Below are 24,819 nucleotides of genomic sequence, written 5' to 3' on the forward strand. Positions count from 1 at the left end.
GACCAGCAAGAGAATAAGCTTGAAAAGGGTTTATCTTTTCATTCTTTCCCAACCTGCAAGCAACATGAGGCAGCTCGTGTATCGATGTTACCAAACGAAGGCGTCTAGCCTGGATAGCAGCTGTGAGACGAGCTGATATCCAGCTCTCTTCCATCTCCAAATATCTGTTGGTGCTCCAGACATTTTCATTCCGGTAAGTTCTAAATATGTTCGTATCACTCTTTATAGCCTATTAGTTTTATTTTCGATGCGCTCTGAGGTCATAGCAAAGTAGAACAAACATCCTACTGAGTGATTTTGCAGAACTACCTTCTCTTTATAGAGTTGCTAATTATTTGGCATTATTGTAGCAAACCAGCCTATGAAATGGATGAAACACATCGTGACTGGGTTCCAGCGCTACACAAGGGACCTGCTTCAAACATACCACCATGCCAATCAGATTACTTCTTCCATGTGAGGGTGAAGAGGTGACCCTTCTGGATAAGATGGTGAAGGTTTGCTGCGTTTGGGGAACAGTGTGGTAGTAAAACCAGGGAAAATGAAACTTGCTCCTGTTAAATATTCTTAAGTCTTTTGCTGTATAAATAGTTGTATTTATTTTTCAAAAGATACAGTAAATAATGTTAGTAGTGGGTGATATCATGTAAACACTGTCATGATTTTATGTAAACATGTTGTCTTTTATAAACTATAAATGAGATGGATTCTACATTGTAACTGATGTGATTTTCTATAAAGTGGTTTTAATAATAAAAAAAGAGGCAAAAATTAGTTTGTTTCTTTATTAAATTTTTGAACAGTGGGACTCAGTCAGTACATATTCAGTAAATGCAAATTATTTACATGGCAGTGCACTTCAGGCATAAATCTGGACCCCTAGATAAAACATTATGGCATTATAGCAGTGACAACTCCTCCACAGTAGCAGGTGGGATTTTTCTTTTTTGAGGACAGCTCCTTTTACCTTTCACTACGGATGGTCTGTTTATGTTTTGATCAAGAGCCTTTTTTTGGGCAGCTGTAGAGGAGAAGTCTATCTTATGGCCAACCTCTGACTGTATCTTGGTCATATTGCCCAGCAAAACCCAGTATGCAGGTTCATCTGTAACAGTCCTTGTGCCACAGATCCGCACTGTTGCTTCTACATTAAACAGAAGAGCAGCGACATGGATGCAGGTCTCCACGACTCCGGCCATACAGGTGCAGTGGGCGGCTTCAACCTTCCCTGTGATGCTCACAGTGACCCATGGCTGCAATGCTGTTCATTCAGTCTTTGAGAGTGCAGCACCTGAAACACACACAGACAAAGTTAATGTAAAGACAAGAACTATGAGCCAAGGCCGACACAAATGTGTTTTATCTACTTTATCATAAATGTGACAGTGTTTAGAAAGTTAGCACATAGATGTAATTTTTCATTTCTTTATGTGTCCATCTATAGAACGCTGCATTTTATAGGGTAAATCTGCCTGTTCTCTGTCAGAAACCTGCCTGCAGAAAATGAACCTAAAGTATGTAATGCAAGGATGTAATCACTTTAGAGATGGAGAAAGCATAAAGTGACAATTATGAATCACTTAATATGATAAGGAGATTCTGCAGGTCATTAATATATAAAATTAAAATAAAATGTATTTTTAGTGACACAGGATACAAACACAGAAGCAAGATGTATAATTAGAATTATTTATAATAAATATGAATAAATCATTGCAATTTCTTTAACCATAAAGAATAACTAAATCCTTCAGGACAATGTCACATCAATGCACTGAACTCACTATGTTATCCCTCTAACAGCCTCCACATGTTCTCACTGTAATTTCCCCTCATGAATGAATTTATGCTGCACTAATCTGAATGTTTGCAGGGAAATCAATCACATTTCACTCGCAGTACTCGAGCTGACTCACCTTTGTTTGAATGACAACTTGTAAGTGCTGATTCCACAGACAAGGTACGACAATATGTCAGGCTACGTCCATAGCGGTTGGTCTTCATGGTTTCTACTCCACGGCCGTGTTTCATACGGCTCCACATTTCCAATGCACGCTATTTTCTGTAGGTACCGCTGCTTCTCCTCTGAACGCAATCGGTCTCCATACAGTCCATTCTCTTTTGAGCTGCTTTTAAGCATCTTTCTTGTAGTCGTTCGTAGACCCCGAAAATGGTGCCACGCTCCCACAATGCATTGCGGCGTGACGTCAACTCCAAAGCCCTGCTGCTGCAGCCACATTTATGGAGGGTCGGGAGTGCCAACATGAATTAAAGAAATACACCAATAATTTTTTTATTTAAATGTTTCATTAATTTCATTATTTATTTCCAATTTTCATTAATTAATGACAAATTTGAATAATTACAGATTTAATTATTTAACCCTCTGGGTTTGTTCAAAATCACGACCCTTTCAGCTTGTTCGTGGCCAACAGTGGCCTTACCTTACCCCCGATACCATGAACACCTCCATTCACCCATTTCACCTTTGCAGTGATATCAGGTTGCAGTTTAACAGTGAAAGGATGAAACTTGACATTTTCTGACACAGTATCTTGTTTCTTTCTAGATTACACGTCACAATTCAACACTTAGATACTTAAAAATAAAAGAAATAAAATAAAAAGTAAAAATAAAGTCAGAATTTTCTATCACAACATCCTGTTTCTTTATAGATTATACACTACAATAAGGACTTTGCTACTTAAAATAAATAAATACAATTACTGAGTTCTAATGCAGCATGATTACATTACATTCACATTACAGTTCACGTCACACTGATATAGATAAAAAGTACATGCATGATCATAATATTCTTCTCTGCTGTTTGCTGAAAAGCAAAAGCAGGGTCTGCTCTTCATCCATCAGCTGGTTTAACAACAGAGGCATCTGTGTTTTTACTCTGTGCTCCAGTCGGACTCTTTGTACTTCCTGGAGGAGCAGACAGAGGAGAGTCAGAGAGAGAGCATCAGATGGATCCAGGCTGGTCTCATAATGACACACATGTAACATCACATGTTCCAGTTTCACACAGAGAAGTGGGCAAAGCTTTGATCCACGTCATGTGATCCCACTCAGCCCTCGGGTGGTCTACACCTGATCATCGTGCAGAGACTGCAGCATCCCTGGACATGAGGACAATATTCCAGAGAAAAGCAGAGACTGCAGGGACAAAGCAGCTGTCTGTCACTGTGTTTGTACATGAATCAAACAGGAAGTGCTGCTGTGGTTATCACTGCAGGTTTAATGTCATATTAAACAATAACTGCTCCATACAGTTCATGCATAGATTATTAGTGCTGTGTTAATTACATGTTGATGCATTTTAACAGCAGCATTAGTGACATGATTGGAGTGAACATCCTGCTGTGTGTGTGGTTGTTGGCTGTGTGCAGTCACAGAGCTCTGGTGGACATGTGGAGTTTGGCTTCAGTGAAACAGTTTTTATACTTCTGTTTGTTTGGAAACCTTTGAAACTGGCTCATCACAAACTTTCAGGGTCGGGAAAAAACAATATTTATTTCTTTTATTTAGAATTTCACAGAAACAAAGAAGATTTTTTAAATAAGGAACGTAACATAAAACAACCTATAAGAACAAAAACCAACAAGAAATCAAAAATAAACAAGCGCGTGTACCATCTAGTTAATATACATGTATATGTGACCTCTATGTAGTGTCTTCTCTGGTCTGCATTCACAACAAAAAGGCAATGATTAGAATGCTCTCTTTTAATGGCGTGGGCAAGCAGCACAAGATCTCGCGGGAATCCTCCATTATTCTGAGGATTACATTTCCACTTGCAGTGCGATCGTATAGTGATAAATTTATACAACCAAAATAGAAAAAGCTCAACACCATTAACATTGCATGTTAAATTTCCGAAATGAAAGGAATACAGAAATATATTTCAAAGCTGTACATGAAACAATTTGAAATTCTCTAAACAGTGTGGCACAGTCACATACCTGCATTCACAACAAAAAGGCAATGGTTAGAATGCTCTCTTTTAATGGCGTGGGCAAGCAGCACAAGATCTAAATGGGAAAGCAACAACAGAGTTAGCTAACTATGCTCCCATTTTTTTCCTCTCTTCCCAATAAAGAAATCTCACATAAACGTGCACTCAATTCAACATAAAGACTGGAGAAATGACCCGCAACAAATGATGTATAAACAACAAAAAATAATCGGGTCAGATTGTATTACTTTAACAACCTGCAATATGATTTTTCTTCCCACGACATTTGCGCATTCCTTACCTCATGGAATCCTCCATTATTCTGAGGATTACCCAGAATCCCTTGCCCTTTGTGAATGTTGCAGGGTGACTTTTACAACAATAGGTGGCGCCAATGTCCCATTTAGCGGGATTTAACTTCGACTCTATTTAACTATGTTACATATACACACATATACATACACACACACACACACACACACATATACACACATAGCAGTTCAAAAACATGGCGTACAGAATTACAAAGATTCAAAATGTAATGTTTCCATTTATCCCAAATCTCAATAAATGTATCATATTGAAATCTGTTAGAGAAAGTAATTCTTTCCATTTTAAACAACATAAACAGTCTCGTTTCAGTCATTTAGTGATGGGATTTTCACACTTAGCCATTTCTTAGTAAAAGTCTTTGGGGCAGCCAGACTCAGAATACCATATAACAGCTTGGACTTTTTATCTACATTTACTGAGTATAAATATCCAAACAAAAGTTCATCCCAATTAAAGGGGAGTTGCAGACTAAAAATGGTCTGTAACTCCGAGTGAATCGATACCCAAAAAGTGTTGATCAATGGACAAGACCAAAACAAGTGGAAGTGTTTTATTCCTTGGGCCTCACAGTTTCTCCAGCAGCTGGAGTGATTAGAATAATGTTTACTTTGTGCAGGTGTAATAAAAAACCTACAGAGACTCTTCCAACCAAAACATCTCCATCTATTAGAACTAGAAATTCTCCACTGAAAGGCACACTGCTGATACCAGGTGTCATTTGAAATTACCATATTTGTTTCTCTTTCCCAACTTTGTTTAATGTAGATAGTATTCAGCTTCTTAACCTCCTGTAAACCCTTGTGCAGTCTAGAAATCACCTTGAGGCCAGGATCTGCATGGTAAGCCTTTACAAATATATTCAAAACAGGAAGAGAGAAAAGATCTGTTCTCTTAGGTATAAAGTTATGTAGATGATGCCTGATTTGAAGTAACCTGAAAAAAATCCGTATTGCTAACTGGTATTGATCTTTTACTGATTGGAAGTCCCTAAGAGTTCCCTTATCATAAAACACTCAATATGCCATTAAGCCTTGCCCTGCCCATTTTTTATATCTCACGTCTAACTTATTGTGCAAAAAAATCAAGATCATAAGCGCATCATCTTAAGATCCTGGCCTCTTCATTCCAATCATTCTTATTAAGAAATTGTAACCAGAGATTTAAAGGCAAGTTAATCTTTTGTATTTCTAAATTCAAATTTATATCTGCGCTTATTTTATGGCCATCTTCAAGATATTGTAATTGCTCCTTTAATTTTGACATTATTTTGCTTCTTTTAATATGATTCCCCAAGCCATTTACATTAAATGACACTACTTTAGTTACCTTATGAGGCATTATTGTATGACCTTATATGCTTTTAACCTCTGAACATATCGAAAAGTACACCCCTATGGAAAAAAAGAAAACAAAAAACAAAGAAAAAAAAACAACACTATAAAAAAAAAACATTGTACAACAAAAACATACAATCATGTTGACTTCCAGAAACAAATGCTATATTAGCTGTAATTGGTGAGGGAAAAGCTCTTCTATCGACTTGTGGAAGAGTGCCCTCTTCGGCATGCAGGCTGAAAGTGGTCTGTAGGGTCCAGCTTACTATGCATGTAAATGGACCGACTTTAATGTACTTTTATATGCCCTCTTTATGGAATTACCAAAATGTATAACTAAAACATCTTTATCAATATAAAGTTCGTAGTCTCAGTTCCTCTTAAGTCTCTATACTCTTGAGTTTACCTCTAATATGATGCTCCGTCACAAGCAGCCTGGTTATCCACAGTCATCTTGGTGCCTAAATACCTGGAGATGCTCCTTGAAACCCTGCTTTTGGATCGTGTTTCCACGTTTCTTCTTCGTACTTGTTTGCCAAGTCTGCTGTTTTATTTGATCCAAGAGTGTATCCCTGTCTTTCACAACGTCTACTGATAATCCTCTCTTCACCATGTCCATAGTCGCTTCATGCACCGTGTTGTACGTCGCGGTTCCATCCCTGTAGTAAAGGCGTCTGGAAGTGAATGTTATTCTCCTTAAGCACCTTCTTCGCTGCCGCATATTCTTTTCTTCTTCGTTGTATCTCCGGGGCATCATCATTGTCCACATATATCCTAGTGTCCTGAAAATCAAACCCCCTAGCCTGCCAGGCCTTCTTGATAATATCTTCTTTGATACGATAACTTGCGAGTTTGACAACAATTGAGTGTGGAGGGGCTCCATCAGGGGGTTTCTCAGCACCGGCCCGGTGTGCTCTTTCGATTCCCAACGCGGTGGGAGAAGAGAGACGCATTGTCTTTTCAAATAAAACCTCTAAAAAGTTTACAGATGGGAATTTGTCCTCTTCCCTTTCCTTTACGCCATATATTCTGAGATTCTCGCAACGTGACCTTCCTTCTAAATCCAGTAGCTTAGTTTCGCATCGCATCTGAAGATTTGCTAATTCCATTAGCAGCTCCTCCGAAACCTGAATTCAAGTCTCCACAACATCTATGTGTCCCTCTGCTTTATCGAGTCTTTTACCAATGCAGTTCACATTCTCCCTTATGGCATTAAACTGCCCATTTGTGTCTTTTCTGAAAGCACGCAATTCTTTTAATATCATATCCATCGTAGCTGGGTAGTCTTTCGCACTAGCATTAGCATCAGGTTGCTGGTCTTCTTCCATATGACTACTAGCTTGCGGCGAAGCATCTTCTTCCACTTCACTACGTTCTCTTACGTCCTTTTTCTTAAATTTTCTGGGCATTTTTATTCCAAAAACAAATACCCCACACTATCAATCCGAGCTTTTTCAGTTTCGAGTTATGCTGGGCTTACACTGTGCGATTTTTGGCCCATTTTGAGCCGATTTTTGAGTCGTGCGACCGTTTTGGTGATCGGCCCGAGTTTGGCCTTCATCGTGCGTCGTTCATCGTGTAGTATACGTGGGGTAACGAGAAGCGATTAACACCTCACGACCAGCTCCCAATCATCAATCGCTTGGTCGGGAGGATTTCAAACCTGTTTCAAACCTGTTTGAAATCCTCACAACCATCGTGAGGGTGTCACCACAGCCGCTCACACTGTGCACGCGCAAACACATAAACGTCGGTGAAAAGACGGAGCAGCACGGCTGTGCAGCGTGTGATCTGGACACAAGCGATGGAGGCACTTGTAGGACTTTGGAAAGCTCATCCGAGCCTTTTCGATGTGGCCTCACAAAATTATCACGACCACAACAACCGTGAAAATAGTTGGATTTACACTGCTGCTCAATCACAGCTGCCTGATCAATGTTTTTCATTAGCAATTTAGCAAAGTTGATGGTGGTGATGTGCGTGTCTGTGTGAGCGAGAGACAGATTTTCTGTTATAACCTTAATTTTTATGGACGCACAGTGTGAGCACTCAGGTCGCATCAGAGCATTGGGCCGTATAGTGTGAGACCCTGCATCGTGACCTATGAACTTGTAACCCCTGCGAGTCAATTGTACAGTTTGAGCAGGAGCTGAATCGCGCGACTGAAAAAATCGCACAGTGTCTGCCCAGCTTTAGATAAATTGGGGGAAAAAAGTAATAAGGTCGGGAGCGATTACCCTACACAGCCATCACAAGACCCGCCAGACTGGAAGTCCAAGGTTATCAGGTTTGAGTTCCGAAAAAACAATATTTCTTATCTGATTTAAATGATACAGATGATCTCTTCATGCACTTCTTGGACCTTTTTTATCACTGCTGCTGATTTTATTTCTTTTCCTCACAGTCCTGTTCTCATTACTTACATGAGTTCACAGCAAAAATGCCAGTGTTGATTTTTCAGTGTTAGTAGAATTCAACAGAGTTCCGAGTTAGTTCAACACTTAATCGAGTTAAAATAACACATCGGGAATTGATTCCTGAAAAGTGTTGGTGTGGATTTCAGTCGTTACTGCATTTTAACACTGTGGGTGTTAAATTAGACCACACCTTCATTTCCTGTGGAGCTTCGCATTTCAGAATCTTCAGTCGCCATTTTTTCTTGCTGCTGCGGTAAGTTTTATTCGGTTAAATATTAAGTTTTAGATTGATGTTAGAACAAGTAACATGATAAGTAGTTAAAAAAATTGTATTTATATCAAAATACATCATCTTTAAGTGTCATATTTGAATTTTAACTGTTTTTTGTTAAGCTAGGCTACTGCTAGCTAGAACTCTGCTACTTTCCTAATATTCATTTAGCATAATCTGGCTGTTGGCAGACTGCAATGAATATTACTTGTTAATATATGTCACAGGTTTTATTAAATGCCTTTTATTTATTTTCGCATTAAACTGCCAAAGCCTTAGGGTCAGTGGTCTCAAACTCGCGGCCCAGAGGCCACTTGCGGCCCACGTCACCCCTTCTTGTGGCCTGTATATTGAGGTGAAGAAGTATAATGCAATTTGGCCCTTGAAGTGACTTTTTTTGGTCATTAGCCAAAAATGATTTAATATGAAGGCAATAAGGGCAGAGTGTTACAGGCCCTCATGGGCAGTGTAGTCCGTGCTGCAGGTGTTCCAGATCAACTGGCGTTTAGATCAACTGGCGTTGGTCGAACAGATGTGTGGCAGTCTTGCGTTTCAGGAGCTGCTACCGACAAACCAGCAAAAAAAAAGGGCCAAATGTGTCATCTGTGAGGTTATCTCAAACACACTCCGTCAATCTTGATGCCGTTGAACAACAAAATGTTTAAAAATGTCACGAGTTTACCTGGTGATATCCTCATGCGCGATGCGATCGCAAAAACAGCAAACAATTAACACCACGCCAATGTTGTTCACAGGACAGCAAGAGTAAACGATCGGGTGACTCTTGTCGTCGTTATCGTCCCCCTCGCACGTTTTATTTCTCCGGTTTCAGCGTTTTTGCTTCACAACTAAAGCGAGCAGTTTACTTTGTGTGCACTAACATGGACCACTAGTCAACTAGCGCCACCTCTGGCCAAGTGCCACAGCCTACAGCCAGATCAACTTGTGACACACATCTGCACCATGTTTGAATTCGTTTCATGCACAATACATTTGTACCTTTTAATTGTGTCTGTTTGTGCGTCATGCAAATAAACCTTTGAAAAGAATGAAATGACACTAATATTTCACTAGTGTTGTCACATCACATGTCATTAGCGTAGTCTGTCTGTGTCTTTTCTCTGCGAACAAACATTTTAGAGTTGGTAGTTATATACAGTCTGTATAAGTGTGGTCAATCTAATAAACATTTGTAAGGAGATGTCAGTTACTGTGAATTTACAGCAGGTGATTAGTAATAAACAGTCAGACAATGACTCTGACAATCTCATTCAATCTCCAAAAGTTGAATCTGTTCATCTGGACGTAGCGTTTTGTGGGAGAAACGTTTCGTCACTCATCCAAGTGACTTCTTCAGTCTCAGCTGACTGCAGGTTTCCCCAAACCTTATAAACAGTACATTTGCATAATGACTGAAACCAGCCCACTGAAGGAACAATGGGCTGTGAGGTCATTGCCCAACGTTCTCAGTTTTTCAATGTTCAACATTTTCAATTTTGTCCACATGATGGACAGAATGTAACTGTGTGCTTCCTGCAGATGTACTTCTTGCATTTCTCACAAAAAGTGCTTGTTTTAAAACAGGAATTTTCCTAACTTAGATTTAAAACAAAAGATTTCTACGTCTCCTCCAGTCCCCAAAACAGATGACAAACCAATCGACACACCGGAGTCACTGACTTTCTTAAATCCACTCACTCTCACTGGCTCTGTTTGTTACTAATCACTTTGTAACTGCTGTAAATTCACAGTAACTGCCATCTCCTTACAAATGTTCATTAGATTAACCACACTTATACAGACTATATATAACTACCAACTCTCCAGCCATGTTGATGGATTGCCTATATTGGCTGGAAATATTCATTTCCAGAGAAAAGACACAGACAGAAGATGCTTACAGGATGTGATGTGACAACACCAATGAACTATTGATGTGTCATATATTTGTCCAAGGCGTATTTCATTGTTATGGGAAAAGAGAATATTAAAATCACTATGACCAATTGGAGTGTTGATTTCTGTGACTTTGTGTATATAATTTGGATGTAGGCCAATAATAAATATATGATATCATTTCATTCATTTCAAAGGTTTATTTGCATGACGCACAAAAAGACACAATTTAAAGGTACAAATGTATTGTGCATGAAACGAATTCAAACATGGTGCAGATGTGTGTCACAAGTTGATCTGGCTGTAGGCTGTGGCACTTGGCCAGAGGTGGCGCTGGTTGACTCGAGTCCATGTTAGTGCACACAAAGTAAACTGCACGCTTTAGTTGTGAAGCAAAAACGCTGAAACCGGAGAAATAAAACGTGCGAGGGGAAAGATAACGATGACAAGGGTCTCCCGATCGTTTACTCGTGCTGTCCTGTGAACAACATCGGCGTGGTGTTAATTGTTTGCTGTTTTTGCGATCGCGTCGCGCATGAGGATATCACCAGGTAAACTCGCGACATTTTTAAACATTTTGTTGTTCAACGGCATCAAGACTGACGGAGTGTGTTTGAGATAACCTCACAAGTGTCACAGATGACACATTTGGCGTTTTTTTTGCTGGTTTGTCGGTAGCAGCTCCTGAAACGCAAGACTGCCACACATCTGTTCGACCAACGCCAGTTGATCTAAACGCCAGTTGATCTGGAACACCGGGAGAACGTGTGGGACTGCCCCTCCCATTGTGTGTTTGAGCGCGAGAGAGGGAGAAAGTAGGAGCTGTTACCGAGGACAAATGGATAGTGATGGCAAATTTGATTCTTTTTACTGAATCGAGTTTTAATGAGTCACTCACCAAAGTGAATCGGGTTTTTTGAGTCATTTGAGTCACTGAGTCAGTTGACCAGAGAGTGCAAAAAATGTACATTTTCACTCAAACTTAATTTGTTTCTCTTTTAATGTAAATCCTACAGCTAAGATGAGTGATTCTTAAAGAAAACAACTATTTTACATAGCAAAAAAGAGCAAAAGAATTTCTAAAGGGAACATTTCTTTTGTTTATTTTTATTTTATTAGTATTTTCCTTACATGTGTCAAATATATATGTTCTCATCTAAATGTCCACTGAGCTGTGAGCCAGGGGGCGGTAGTGCGCCTTAACATTGGTTGCCAACCAAGAAGAAGAAGAAGTAGCTGCGAGCCAGGAGGGAGGGGGTGAGTGAGTCATGAGAGATTCGCTCGCTCTATGATTCAGCACAGGAGGGAGGGGGTTAGTGAGTCATGAGTGATTCACTCGCTCTATGATTCAGCACAGGAGGGAGGGGGTTAGCGAGTCATGAGTGATTCGCTCGCTCTATGATTCAGCACAGGAGGGAGGGGGTGAGCGAGTCATGAGTGATTCGCTCGCTCTATGATTCAGCACAGGAGGGAGGGGGTTAGTGAGTCCTGAGTGATTTGCTTACGCTACGATTCAGCACAGGAGGGAGGGGGTTAGTGAGTCCTGGGCCCGTATCCCTAAAGATTCTGAGAATCCCCTCAGAGAGCTCCTAACTTAACCTAAAAATTCCTTGCCAGGAGTTTTAGCTTAGAAGTGATTCCAGAACATTTTCAGTGAACTCTGAGCAAGGAATGGATGGAAAATCATATCTTAGTGAGGAGGTGTGGTTGACCCCGTTGCTAGGTATGAGTCATCATTTCAAAAGCCGTGATTGGTTGATCCTACAAGTTTGATGGAAATGAGCTTTTGGTGAGAATGAGCAAAGGATGTACCCTCAAATCAATAAACATAATTATACACTCTAATCTTATGCTGACTGTAATTGTAAATAATATTTCACATTCAAGAAAATATCTGGAAAATGAATAGTAAGCTGTAGGGGTTATAGCCTAACATTAGAATCTAAAATATGTGAAAACTTAAACTCATTACACCCTGTTCAAATAATGATTCGTGTCTTATTTGCTCATATCAATATCCTAGCTTGCATATTTTGTACTTTCACTCCCATATGGACCCCATTGAAAACAAGATGGCCTATCTCAAGGGGCTGTCCCTAATGAAGTAGAAATCACAACGTTACAAGTCCAGTGTGGTCTTAATGAGGGTAACACGGCTCAGCTTTTATCAATGTCTGTGATTGCTGGCTGGTCTATTTATAAAGGCTTGTTAACAAATATCCTACAAACACAGAAAATGGAGAAAAAAAGGACTCGCAAGCCGAACTGGACTGAGGAGCAAGGTTTGTTGCTGGCCCAGTTGGTGAACAAACATAAAGGTATCTCTCCTGCCTCTTCTGTTGGCCATTTTGTGCAGCTGCTTATGGGAACTCCTAAGTCCTCTTCCCTGCTCTTAGCAGATCTCGCCTTAGGAGCCCTTTTAAGCGCTAGGAATCTTGAGGAATAGCTTTTATATTAACTGGGATTATCGTGTCACTTTTGGGGGAAATTCTAAGAAAACGTCATGACTCTGAGAATGTTCTTAGAATTTGGCCGCTAGGAGCCACTTTTTGCACAAAGATTCTTTAGGGATACGGGCCCTGAGTGATTTGCTTCCCCTACGATTCAGCGCAGGAAGGGAGAGGGTGAGTAGCTCAAATGTGGTGTTAGCATGTTAGCAGAGCGATGCTACTGTGAACCGAGGAGCTATTGTCTTGATGTGAGCTTCTACTCAGGGTTTTTTCTTCCAGTTCAGAGCAGAAATGTTTTTGTTAAGATACTGGATGTTGTGTTTTTCTTCACAATTTGAATTATAAGCTAGATATATTTCTACTAATGAAATTAGCTTGCTAACAGCAACAGGGATGAGTCAGTGAGTCAGTTGCGCTTGTGAATCATGATTCACGAGTCAGTAAAGTGATTCTTGAGTATTGAACGATTCGTTCATGATTCGCGCATCACTACAAATGGAAGAAGAAAGCATGTAAATATAATAACCACTGCCACCAAAAGGAGTGCCTGGTTGTAAGAAAGCTGTTAAGACTCGACTGTACACTGTGTTCGCTGACAGTAAAGCTACAAGCCCGACAACCCGACGTATTAGCCAGAGGTCTCTTTACCACGGTTCAGAGCCGCGGACCTGGCCGAGGTAACAAGAGAGTACAAGCATGTGGAGGGATTGGCTTTGTTAGGGGCGATCGTGGCTCAAGAGTTGGGAGTTCGCCTTGTAATTGGAAAGTTACCGGTTCGAGCCCCGGCTCGGACAGTCTCGGTCGTTGTGTCCTTGGGCAAGACACTTCACCCTTTGCCTACTGGTGGTGGTCAGAGGGCCTGGTGGCGCCAGTGTCCGGCAGCCTCGCCTCTGTCAGTGCGCCCCAGGGTGGCTGTGGCTACAACGTAGCTTGCCATCACCAGTGTATGAATGTGTGTGTGAATGGGTGAATGACTGGATATGTAAAGCGCTTTGGGGTCCTTAGGGACCATAAAAGCGCTATATAAATACAGGCCATTTACCATTTAGTTCAGTGAGAGTCAAAAACTAATGTGTACACTTATTTCTGCATTTTTATTTTGTTAAATATGAACAAAATTACAGCAGAAGTGCTGCAAAGTGTCTGACCAGAAAGAGAGGACCATTGTGTTCATTTGGTAGTTCAATTAAAGTCATCGGTTAGTTAAGAGTGAGAGGGGGGGGAAATGTGTTCATATTTGCAGTTTTGTCTTGTTATACAATATTTGAAATTTAAAAACAAACAAACCAAACGCTACATTTTCAGGAATATTTGTGGGTGTTTTCTTTGTGCTTTCTGGTTTTTTTTTTTTTTTTTTTTTTTTTTTTTTTAACTACTTGAACACTTAAGTGGCCCTCCAATGAGATGACAGCTCATTTAAGTTTGAGACCCTGCCTTAGGTGAACTAGGATGCTTAAGGGTAACCTGAGAGTATTTTTACATTATAATGGCCCCTACATCTTGTAAATTAAGGGAATTATAGTGCGCATTTCTGTAGCCAGTAGGTATTTTTCTTTTTTTAGATTTAAAATTTTTCATGGTAAATTAAGCATTTTCTAGTCTAAAAATGAATAAAAGGGTTATATTAGGGTCTGTTAGAGAGTGGGGAGGGTTTTTATGGCTTAAAATATATAAAAAATAATAAAATAGAAATATGGTTTCTACTGACCCCTGCGATAATTGAGAGTCATGTTACACAGCTTATACTACTTACAGATGGACCAAGGATGTTTTTTCTTAACAAAATAAATTTTAGCTCAGTCTAAAGGGACTAGACATGCTAGATATTTTGCAAAGAAATGGTGTTATATGCTTGACCTTATTCTACTCTTGGAAGGTGGTGATATGCTGGTTCCTGCGAAGAAATGAAGAAATCAAAGTCAGCTTTTCAAGACAGCCCCAAGACTCTTCGCAACTTGTGTTCAAATGTGAGGCTGTTGTCAGGTGATGAATGCAAGGAAGAGGCACTCAACTGACATGAAACATGTCAAAGACAACATGAAGGTGACATTTCAACATAGGCAAAAAGTGGTTCAAGAACCTGCCACAGCTTCTACTGTCCTGGACCATTTCCCAAGATTTCTGGATACACCTGGCTTGGTAAGGCATAAAATGATTTAGTGACAGGTTTGTGGTTCCTTTGTTTGTTTTCGTGTTAATGTGTTGTTTCTGTTGTTACACTTTGTGTTTAAGATTGACCAAGACTTCACAATGCTGTTTGCTGGGGAGGGAGTGTCTGCTAAGTTCCTTGCAAAGTGGCCAACCAAGCCAAGGATCATCAGAGATTGCAAAAATCTGTGTCAGAGTACAGAATTGGATGAGCTGCTCATTTCTGCACAGCGTTACTCTGACGAGGGTGGTAAGTGTAAGTTGGAAATGGTAGATTTTGCATGCCTTTACAGCATTTGCTTAATTCCCACAACACAATATATCACTGGACCATACTGGTAAACCTTTACTACAAATTGGAATACAGCTGTCCATTTTTTAAAATCACATTGGGTTTCTGTTCATTTCTGTATGGTATGAAAACAAGATTACAAACATGTTATACCTGAAATGACATTTAATGTAGTTTGAACACAAAAAAAGTTATGTAATCTTACTATTGTTATGACTCGATATGCACTTCACTTGGTGGCCAGAGGATTATAAGTCTCTAGAAATGAATTTGTATACCAAGGCACTGGAAAACTGCCTTATTTGAAAAATTATCGGGTGCCTAAAATGTCATCATGGTATTACATAACGTGGAAAAAATGGCTGCTGTGGTCCTGTAAATGACAGTAATTGTGATGATCCTAATTTCTATTCTGTAGTTTGGGACTGCGAGGCGGCTGCCAGCTTTTGCTGCTTCACTTGTTACCTCCAACATCTAAGGGAGGGAAGTCTTCAAAGATTAGCACATCAGATGCTGCTCATCACCTAATGAAATTCATCAAGGTATGATTTTTAGAATTATATATTTCTCTTTTGATGAGAACAGATTCAAATTATCAAGGGCTGATATTTTAAGATGGCAAGGTGATCCAACATGCAGCAGATGTATCTGTCGCAGACAGGCTTGGTGTTGCAGGACTGACATGTCATTGTTTCTATTAAAACTAAATGTACACATTGAAACAAAAATAATTGTGCGCACAGAGTGAAACATTTTAATATTGCCATAATTTCAGGCAGCTATGGCTCAACATCAGATTACCAATTTTGTTTAATGTGAATCATTTGGTTTCTTTCACTCCCTCAGGTGGGAGGTAGCACGGAGACTTTTCTTAAGGCTGGCCATTCGTCCTGTGTGTTGGAGAAAGAAAGAACATCATCCAGAGTTTCTACATTGTCCTAGATCAAAAGGTCATTCCCTGTGTGACACAGATGGGAGTTGCAGGTTTTGACAAGGCAAAACATCTCAAGGCACATTTTTTATTTGCCGTGTCCTTTGACAAGCCATTGGACAACTTCTACACATTCATCCAGACCACCGTGTATGGCATTGATGTTGGCAGCGTGAAGGAGAGTCCTCGGGTCAGGGAAACAAGAGGAAATCTTCATTGTACAGTTTAAAGATATCCACTATTCAGCACTTTGACTGGAAATGTTCATCTGTTACATTTGCAAGATACACCACACAAGTTGCTCAGTGTTATTTAGACATTTGAAGTTCCAGCATGGTTTGTACCCAGGAAGGTTTTTACGTTTGACCTGTGGAGAGCCTGGATGTTCATTTATCTTTCACACGTACTCTGGTTACAAGCGGCACTTATTCCGAGCACATGGAGACTGTCTTCACTCTGAGGTCATCAATAATTTTGAGCCTGTACCTAACGATGGAACCTCTGTTTCACAGCCTGTAAATGTGGCTCATCCCATGACAATTACTACACAGGTTCCAGTTGAAAAAAGGCAAATACTAAACATGTGCAGCTCTGTTATTGCTCAGGTACAATCATTAGGAGTTCCTGAAAGTACTGTGCAGTGTTTAGTTGGTTCATTGGAGGAATTGGTTAGTGACATCCATGCACATGCAAAACAATCTGTTGTTGTCAACTGATACATCAAGAGAAACCTTAGAAAAAGTGGAGGATTGCTTTGATCAGCTTGAAAATCCATTTTCATGTCTTAACACAGAATCTAAAAGGATAAGACATTTTGAGCAAAAATGGAAAATAGTTGAACCCATAGAGCATGTTCTTGGTGTGCGTTTTGATTTAGAACAACAGGGACATACAGGCAAGTTCCTGTAAATGATAAATTCATGTACGTTCCTATCATGGGATCCCTTTCATCTATGTTTCGAAACAGTGAACTTTGTAGCAGTTTCCAAAAAACAAAACCAAACATGGAGGGATTTAACAGAGATTTAAATGATGGCTCCTACTTCAAAAATCACAGCTTATTCTCACAACAAGAACATGCTCTCCAGATCCAGCTCTACTATGATGATTTTGAAACTGCTAATCCTTTAGGCTCAAAAAAGGGGGTGCACAAACTTGGTTGTATTTTTTTTGTTTTGAGAAATTTGCCACCAAAGTTAAATTCTGTGTTGATGAACATTCGTCTTGTAGCCCTTTTTCATTCAGAAGACTTAAAAAAATATGGGTTTGATCCTATCCTAAAGCCACTTGTTGATGATCTAAAGATTTTAGAGACTGAAGGAATGCAAGTGCCCTTTTCAGCCACACCTGTGAGAGGTTCGCTTTTTCAGATTACAGGTGACAACTTGGCTTTACATAGCATTTTTGGTTTTGTTGAATCATTTAGTGCAAACTATTGTTGTCGATTTTGTTTAACTGATAAGACAGAGTTGCAGTCAGTTTTTAGTGAAGATCATGTAGGCTTAACCCTGCGTTCCAAAGAACTTCATGACAAACACTGTGGTGCCATTGAACAAAATCCTGCTTTGGCCTCAACATTTGGTGTAAAAAGAAATTGTCTACTCAATTCACTTCGGCTTTTCCATATTTCAGACAACTATGCTGTAGACATAATGCATGATCTACTAGAGGGAGTGGTGCAGTATGAGTTAAAGCTTGTGTTTCAGTACTTGATTAAGACCTCTTTGATATCCTTGAATTCATTGTCACAGAGAATTATAAGCTTTAACTATGGATATGCACAGAGAAGGAACAAGCCAGGTGGGCTAAAACTGGATGACAATAACAAAGATCTTGGGCTTAATGCTGTGCAGTCATGGTGTCTTTTGCGGAATAGCCCATTGATTTTTGGAGATATCGTTTGCAGAAATGATGGCCATTGGAACTTGCTACTTTTGTTAGTTCAAATTGTGAACATTGTTTTTTCACCCATTATAACTCACGGCATGACTTGCTATTTGAAACATCTGACTGCCGATCATCACAAGGCTTTCAAATCTCTCTTTCCAGAACGGAATTTGATTCCAAAGCACCACCTAATGATCCATTACCCATGCTGCATTAGAAAAATTGGGCCACTCATACATATGTGGTGCATGAGATTTGAAGCAAAGCACAAGTTCTTCAAAAGATCTGTAAAGAACTTTAAAAATATCACAAAAAAACATCAGAATCAATTAGCCTTTCAATTTGAAAATTTTTATTTTAAAAGATTACAGTTTGGCTCCATTAATGAAGTCTTGGGCAGCAGTTTAAAAGGCAGTGAAGCACTAAATAAAATGTTTGACGTTTCTTCTAGTGTTTCTACAACTTCCTGGGTCAAAAGTTATGGTACAGAATATCAAGTTGAGATGTATGTTTGTTCTGGTGTTGAAAATGAGATGCCTTTGTTCAGTAAGATTGTCAATATAATTGTTAGAAGAAAAGCATTGCAATCTCTAACTTGTAAGGTCTCAACAGTATATTTCAATGATCACTTAAATGCATTTGTTATTGAGGATGGATTAGATGTCTTTGCACTGACCTCTGTAGATGACCTCGTGTACTATAGACCTTATGATAGGCAATTTTCAAATGGCATTGATGACAAAATGTACATTGTCCCATACTGTAATTTTGTATAACTTGTTTACTTGTGGTGTATCTGAATACAAAGTATTTTGGAACGTTAATGTCTTGTATTTCTTTTGTAACTCCGTGAGCTCACAAGGTCAGAAAAGGAGTCCAGGAATGGATCTAAAGAAAGCAGCAGTACAGGAGGAGGTCCAGAGGTGCACAAGGAGGCCACCTTAAAGATCTGACACATTTAAATCAAGTCTGGTTTTATTTCCATCATACTTTTAGGAAGGATTGGATTTGTTATGTCACTGTAACATTCACATCATGTCAGTCACCTCCACACTGAACATTTCACACCAACTTTAACAACAGATGAAGAAGAGGAACAGAGAGGAGGAGGGAGGAAGAAGAAGGAGTTCCATCACTGACCTGTGGATTTCTCTGTGTGTTGAGTTTTGGCATTTTCACCTGTGGATCAGACAAACAGAGTGAGCTCAGAGTCCCGATGACCTTTCTATATCAGACACTTGAACACATCATGTGACTCTGAACATGTTTTTCTAAAATACTGTAAATATTGATCATCATGACTGTAAGAACCAATCAGTGACAGAGATCAGAGCTGCCAGGCTTCATGAACATGGCAGAGCTGTGCAGTGATTGTCCTAGTGGTAAAAGTGTTTTGCTGCGACTCAGAGCTCATCACATGACATCACTGAGACAAACTACATTTTCCCCAAACAAACAACAGGAAACAGTTTTTAGAGAAAGCTGTGGAAACTTTAGGAAACAGAATTTGATCCAGTGGTAAAGCTGTGAACATCAGACAGGCAGATGTCAGTGAGTGTGATCCTCCATGATCTCCTCTCTTGTGTAACCAGCAGATCTTCACTCTTAGCTTCAGTAAATTATTATGCAAGAAAGTTGAGACGCACCTTTGACTTTGAGTGTCACTACTTTCTGTAACAGGATGTTTCCATACTTCTTGTAGACAGTGCAGGTGTAGACATCACTGTCAGTGAGGTGGAGGTCTTTCAGTTTCAGACTGAGGTCTTTAGTGTTCAGTGGGTCTTCATTCATCTCCGTGTGGCCTCTATAAACTGGATCTTGTGACAGATGCTGTTTTTTGCTACTATCATACAAGTGGATCATCTTTTCTTCAGGACAAGTGAGTTTCCACTCCACTTTGACGTCCTGAGAAAGGTCATCGGTGACTATAAATGGTATCAGGACAGTCGTCTGCCCCTGGCTCACCTCCACCATCTCCACCTGGAGAACTGACAGCAGAATATAAATGAAATGAAACCTTTATTTGTGTCTACAGACAGACAGACATGAGTGTGATCCTCCATCATAGCCTCTGCTGTGTAACCAGCAGCTCTTCACTCACATTTTCAGTGACTGTGGACAAACAGCTGTAACACTCACCTCTGACACTGAGAGTCACTGATTTCCGTAGCAGCATGTGTCCATCCTTGTTGTAGACGGTGCAGGTGTAGACTCCACTGTCAGTGAGGTGGAGGTCTTTCAGGGTCAGACTGAGGTCTTTAGTGTTCAGTGGGTCTTTCTTCATCTCAGTGCGCTGTTTCTGATCTTGGCCCTTTAAGTGACACTGGTCTTTACCAATCTGATACTCATGGACCATCTTGTTTTTGTGTTTCCACTCCACTTTGACATCCTGGGTGAAGCCTTCTTTGATTTTAAAGGGCAGCAGGACAAACTCCTTCCCTGTGTCACCTCCACCATCTCCAGCTGGTACTCTAAAGAAAACAGAGGAGAACATAGTCAGAGAGACAACATCCTTTACATCTAGATGACTCATTGTAGAGACGTCAGGTCTGAACTTCCTGGAGCCAGGAGATTCTCTGACTGAGGCCAGACCCACAAAATCAGACACTTCCTTTGATAGATCCAAATCTTGTACTCAAGGACTCAGTATAAGATTTGGGGACCGATGAGCTACTAGAAGATGGATCTTCAAAGTCCTCATCCCCACAATGTTGTGCACCATCAGACTCTTCTCTCTCATTACATGAGCCAGTAAAATTTTGGCTTCTTCATTAGTTGGAAATGCTTCCCTAATTTTGTGATTGTTAGTCTATCTTTGTCATGGCCTTGAGCTGTTTGACCTAGGTTTTTAAGTCTTTTAGCAGTCATGTCATTTGTAAAGTTTTTATTTAAATATTCTGTTTGGTTCTTCATTTGTGTGTTTTAGTGTTTATGTTTTATAATTGTACTTTTCTTAAGTGTTTTAGTCTACTTCTTAGTTCTGGGTTGTATTAGAGTTGAGTTTTTCTCTCAGTGTTTCTTGTTCCATTTTTTTGTGTGTCTGCATTTCCATGTTTAGTTCTCACTTCTCACTTCCTGCTTTATTGGATAGTTATTCATCCCTTGCTCTTTACTGTGAGTTTTACTTCCCTCATCTTATTATCTGTTCTTTTACATCTGTGTCTCATTTTCCCAACTGTCTCTACTCCCCTGATTACCCTCTCTCTGTGTGTATATATAGTGCTGATTTCTCTCAGTCCTGGTCAAAACATCAACTCTACTTCTCAGTGAATTTTCTTCATGTACTTCTGCTGTATTTCTTCTATTTCTTTCAGCCCAGTGTATTTCCAAGTTCCATGTTCCGCTAGTTATGGTTTTCAATTTTCTTTTAGACGTCATATGTTCCCCTATTTGACTTTCCTCTAAAACAGCCTAACAAAGATTCAAATCCTCTCTTCATTTAGAGCTCTCTGGTTATTTGTGCCATAACTTCAACATTAAATATAAAACAAGCTCAAACTGAAAGAGCACAAAGAGCTATCAATTTAAAATATATTGGAATTAATAAACATTAGACGGTGACACAGTCCTACATATCAAACTGAGAAAACAGTCTGCTCTGATGGTGGACTTGTTCTGTTTTCCTACAGAGCACCACGTCATCTTCTTATATCAACATCTGCCAGTCTGTGTACAGGGAATGAGGAAACCCCGTTCATTTACTGAGATCAACAGCAGACTTTCCAGTGTAAGACTTCATAAATATGTGAACATGAGCTGACTCTGGAACAGCTTCTATACAATCATGGACTGTAAAACAGAGGCAGGAGCCACCCTCTCTCTCCTGCACTGTACGGCTCAACTCACATACAGCAAACCAAAAGGACATGATTACTGAAACGCTCTCACACACACACTACTGAAATTTTACCTCTCACACACACTACTGAAATGCTCTCACACACACTACTGAAAAACCAAGGCATTTCAGTTAAACAGGAAGGCGTTTCAGTTAAACAGGAAGGCGTTTCAGTTAAACAGGAAGGCGTTTCAGTTAAACAGGAAGGTATTTCAGTTAAACAGGAAGGCATTTCATTTGAACAGGAAGTTGTTTCTTGACAAGAAAACTGAAGGAAAAAGTGGTAGATTTCAAACAAACCACTACACAGATGTCTACTCAGCAACCTGCTAGTAGCCTAAGTGAAGCAGCTGCATTACTTAACAATATATAAGCCTCAGCATAAGTCAAAATTTAGAATAGCAGACGGGCATTATCCTGGTTAATTTTTTTATGTGCTTTTTGTCTTTTTTAGCAAAGAAAAAATATCTTAAAATCATTAATAAAACCAGGGAGAGAAGGCTTAGCGTTCCTCCATTTAGCACAATGGATATGATATTTACTCAAAAGTATGATGATGACACCCAATGCTAGATGATCCATATAAAAAATTTATGATGTAATTCAAATAGTGGCACATCATTAATATTTAGGGAAATCCATTTTTTTAAGTTGCACCATATCCATTGTGTGATAGGGCATAGAAAAAAAGATGTTCTAGGGTTTCATTTTCATCAGTACAAAAAGAACATTGATCCACCTCAAAACCAAATCTCTTTTTTAGTAATTCTGCCACAGGATTAATTTTGTTTATTACTTTAAGTGTGTTTCTTCAACTTTAGGTAGAATAGCCTATTTCATAAATTTTTAGTATTGTGGCGAGCTCAGTCACGGAGGAGACAAAGGTTTCTTTGGGAGCACCCGTTTATTTACAAGCAGCCCAGAACACTGCCGCTACCTCCCTCCTCAGCACGGCAACAACATAAAACAACAAAAAAAGGCGCTCTCTCACCGGAAACACAGTCGCCGAGAGAGCGCGTCACTCGTGACCATAACAACATGACAACAAACACATAACTGTAATAACCGAACAAACCCCGAACAGCCCTGGCCCGCTACAGTATGCTTTATCCAGTATATGAAATAACTCAATTAGAACCATGCAATGTAACCATTTTGTTGTAACTATGAAATATTTTGTCTTTGAAGAAACTACTAATAAATCTATTATTGCATTTTTATCAAACAGCTGACATTGCCCTAGCAATAAATTTGGGACCACAGATTGGAACTTATTGTATATCATAACATTTTTAATCAAACGAAGCAGAGGCAGTGGGACCAGTTCACAAAATTTGTTATATTCTCTTTGAGAACAGTTTAGACAATATTTTTCTGAGATGTTTCAATGTAATGGGTTTTATTCCTCCACAAAAATTTGAAAATAACTGTGTTAGCCTTATTAATGTTTTTAGAGGAGATATATAGAGAGTGACAAGGATAAATCAATTTGGAGATGCCTTCAGCTTTAGATACACTCAGAAAAATGAAACGTTGACTTTAATTAAAATTATTTTGTCAAGAGGTTGCACGAAATTGCATTGTGTTAGTTTAAAGCAAAAATCTTTAGTTCATCTAATTTTAAAAAATTACTTAAGATTAACAAGAGATATTTAAGACTACCTAAATCAAATTATGTTGTATGAACATAAATGATATATTTACAGGTTAGATAGTTTAGATTAGTTACTTCAACACATTTCTTATTTGTGGCAGTAAAATGTTAAATTTAAGTTAGATTAATTCAAATATTATATTTTCAGCCACCTTGTGCTTTACTAATTAGTTTTACATAAATCTATTTTGTCAACAGGTTCCACACAAATGAATTAAGTACATCCAACTTATTTTTTAAATTTCTTTTATTGCCAACACATTCAGTGAGCATTTGTGTAAACCCAGTCCAAAATAAAACACAACAGGTCACTAGGGTTAGTAACTAACAGTATGTAGACAGATGCAACATCAAGACTTTAAATTAAATGTCTGTATCTGCCAGAAATAGAAGAAAAAAACATTGAAGACCACATAACATGTTGATAAGATGACACTTGATTTACGTATATGTGATGCTAGTAAGGTCTGTGGAGTGCTTTTTCTTTTAGTGTCTAAAATGGATAGCAAAGTTGGTATTTGCAATGATTGCTTAGGGTCAGTCCAGTAACACAACGCCAATGAAGTGTTTTCCTTTAACAATGCAAAGTGAAGTGTCCACCTCAACAGCCACAATTAAAAAAAATTAATGTTGTAATAATAATAATAATAATAATAATAATAATAATAATAAATAGTCCACTGATATTAGCAATCAAAGAAAATTATATCACCATCCCAAATAAAACTTAAATAAAGCATGCCAGCATTATGGTCTAACAATAAAACAGCTTGTCAGCGTTCAGTTTTTTTTGCAACAGCACAAAAGTAACCATTTAACACTTGCCACCCTCAACGTTTATTTTACCAGTGTTTGGGCAAAAAACTTGGGTTGTAAACATTTTAACATGGAAACAATTGTTCGCTTTAAAAGTCCATAAAATATACATTCATCCTGCATTCCTAACTTACCCTTATTCTTAGTATGTATTGCAATTACCTTTACAATGCACACAATGTAACACAAACAGAATATGAACATATTTCCACCTCATAACAATATACCTTGAACGCTAATATACACACCACCCTTCAACATTTCTGGTGCAGTATCATCTCTCAATTAAATCCTTTAAATCTCAACACTTTTGATTGTCTCTTACTAGCCCCCCTCCCCCACAAGAGTAAAATCTCTCAAATTGTAGTAGTTTACAAACTTTTCAAAATTTCTCTTAAATGTAATTTTCCCTTTATCTGTCATTTTCAACAAATTACCGTTTTATTCCCATTCAGCCTCTGAAAACTTCTGTCCATCTGACAGAACATTCATCATCAAATTAAGGATTGGCTTATTCGTTCAGTTTATTCTTGAGTATCTGTACCTTGGTCAAGAGTCTGCTGACATACAGATGAAGGAAGAGCTTCT

General features: G+C 39.0%; 2 protein-coding genes across 3 annotated transcripts; one reads left to right on the forward strand and one right to left on the reverse strand.

Moving 5' to 3' along the window:
* Positions 1-8,258: 8,258 nt before the first annotated feature.
* LOC120438605 lies at positions 8,259-18,829 on the forward strand. Of its 2 annotated transcripts, none has more exons than XM_039609013.1 (5): positions 8,259-8,301; positions 14,542-14,804; positions 14,898-15,069; positions 15,524-15,647; positions 15,952-18,829. In XM_039609013.1, the coding sequence occupies exon 5, from the start codon at positions 16,957-16,959 to the stop codon at positions 18,697-18,699; it is 1,743 nt and encodes a 580-aa protein (XP_039464947.1). In that variant the 5' UTR covers positions 8,259-8,301; positions 14,542-14,804; positions 14,898-15,069; positions 15,524-15,647; positions 15,952-16,956; the 3' UTR covers positions 18,700-18,829. The 2 variants fall into 2 exon arrangements, with proteins under 2 accessions (XP_039464947.1, XP_039464946.1); XM_039609012.1 differs by having other exon boundaries at positions 14,898-15,063.
* A 113-nt stretch (positions 18,830-18,942) lies between these two features.
* LOC120438665 lies at positions 18,943-20,349 on the reverse strand. The gene is made up of 3 exons (XM_039609136.1): positions 20,063-20,349; positions 19,570-19,911; positions 18,943-19,102 (listed from the first exon to the last, which is right to left on the reverse strand). Exons 1-3 carry the CDS (start codon positions 20,277-20,279, stop codon positions 19,056-19,058), a joined length of 606 nt encoding a protein of 201 aa, XP_039465070.1. The 5' UTR covers positions 20,280-20,349; the 3' UTR covers positions 18,943-19,055.
* Between the last annotated feature and the right edge of the window lie 4,470 nt (positions 20,350-24,819).

Source organism: Oreochromis aureus, linkage group 3 (genome assembly GCF_013358895.1).
Source record: "Oreochromis aureus strain Israel breed Guangdong linkage group 3, ZZ_aureus, whole genome shotgun sequence".
Taxonomy (NCBI): Eukaryota; Metazoa; Chordata; class Actinopteri; order Cichliformes; family Cichlidae; genus Oreochromis; species Oreochromis aureus.

What these genes read in the sequence shown, in the direction of transcription:
- LOC120438605 (XM_039609013.1), top strand. Translation starts at nt 16,957, where the DNA reads ATGTACGTTCCTATCATGGGATCCCTTTCATCTATGTTTCGAAACAGT.
- LOC120438665 (XM_039609136.1), bottom strand. Translation starts at nt 20,279, where the DNA reads ATGGTCCATGAGTATCAGATTGGTAAAGACCAGTGTCACTTAAAGGGC. An exon ending in AGTGACTCTCAGTGTCAGAG is followed by an intron (nt 19,912 to 20,062) that starts GTGAGTGTTACA and finishes TTCTGCTGTCAG; the next exon opens with TTCTCCAGGTGGAGATGGTG. An exon ending in AGTGACACTCAAAGTCAAAG is followed by an intron (nt 19,103 to 19,569) that starts GTGCGTCTCAAC and finishes TCTGATCCACAG; the next exon opens with GTGAAAATGCCAAAACTCAA.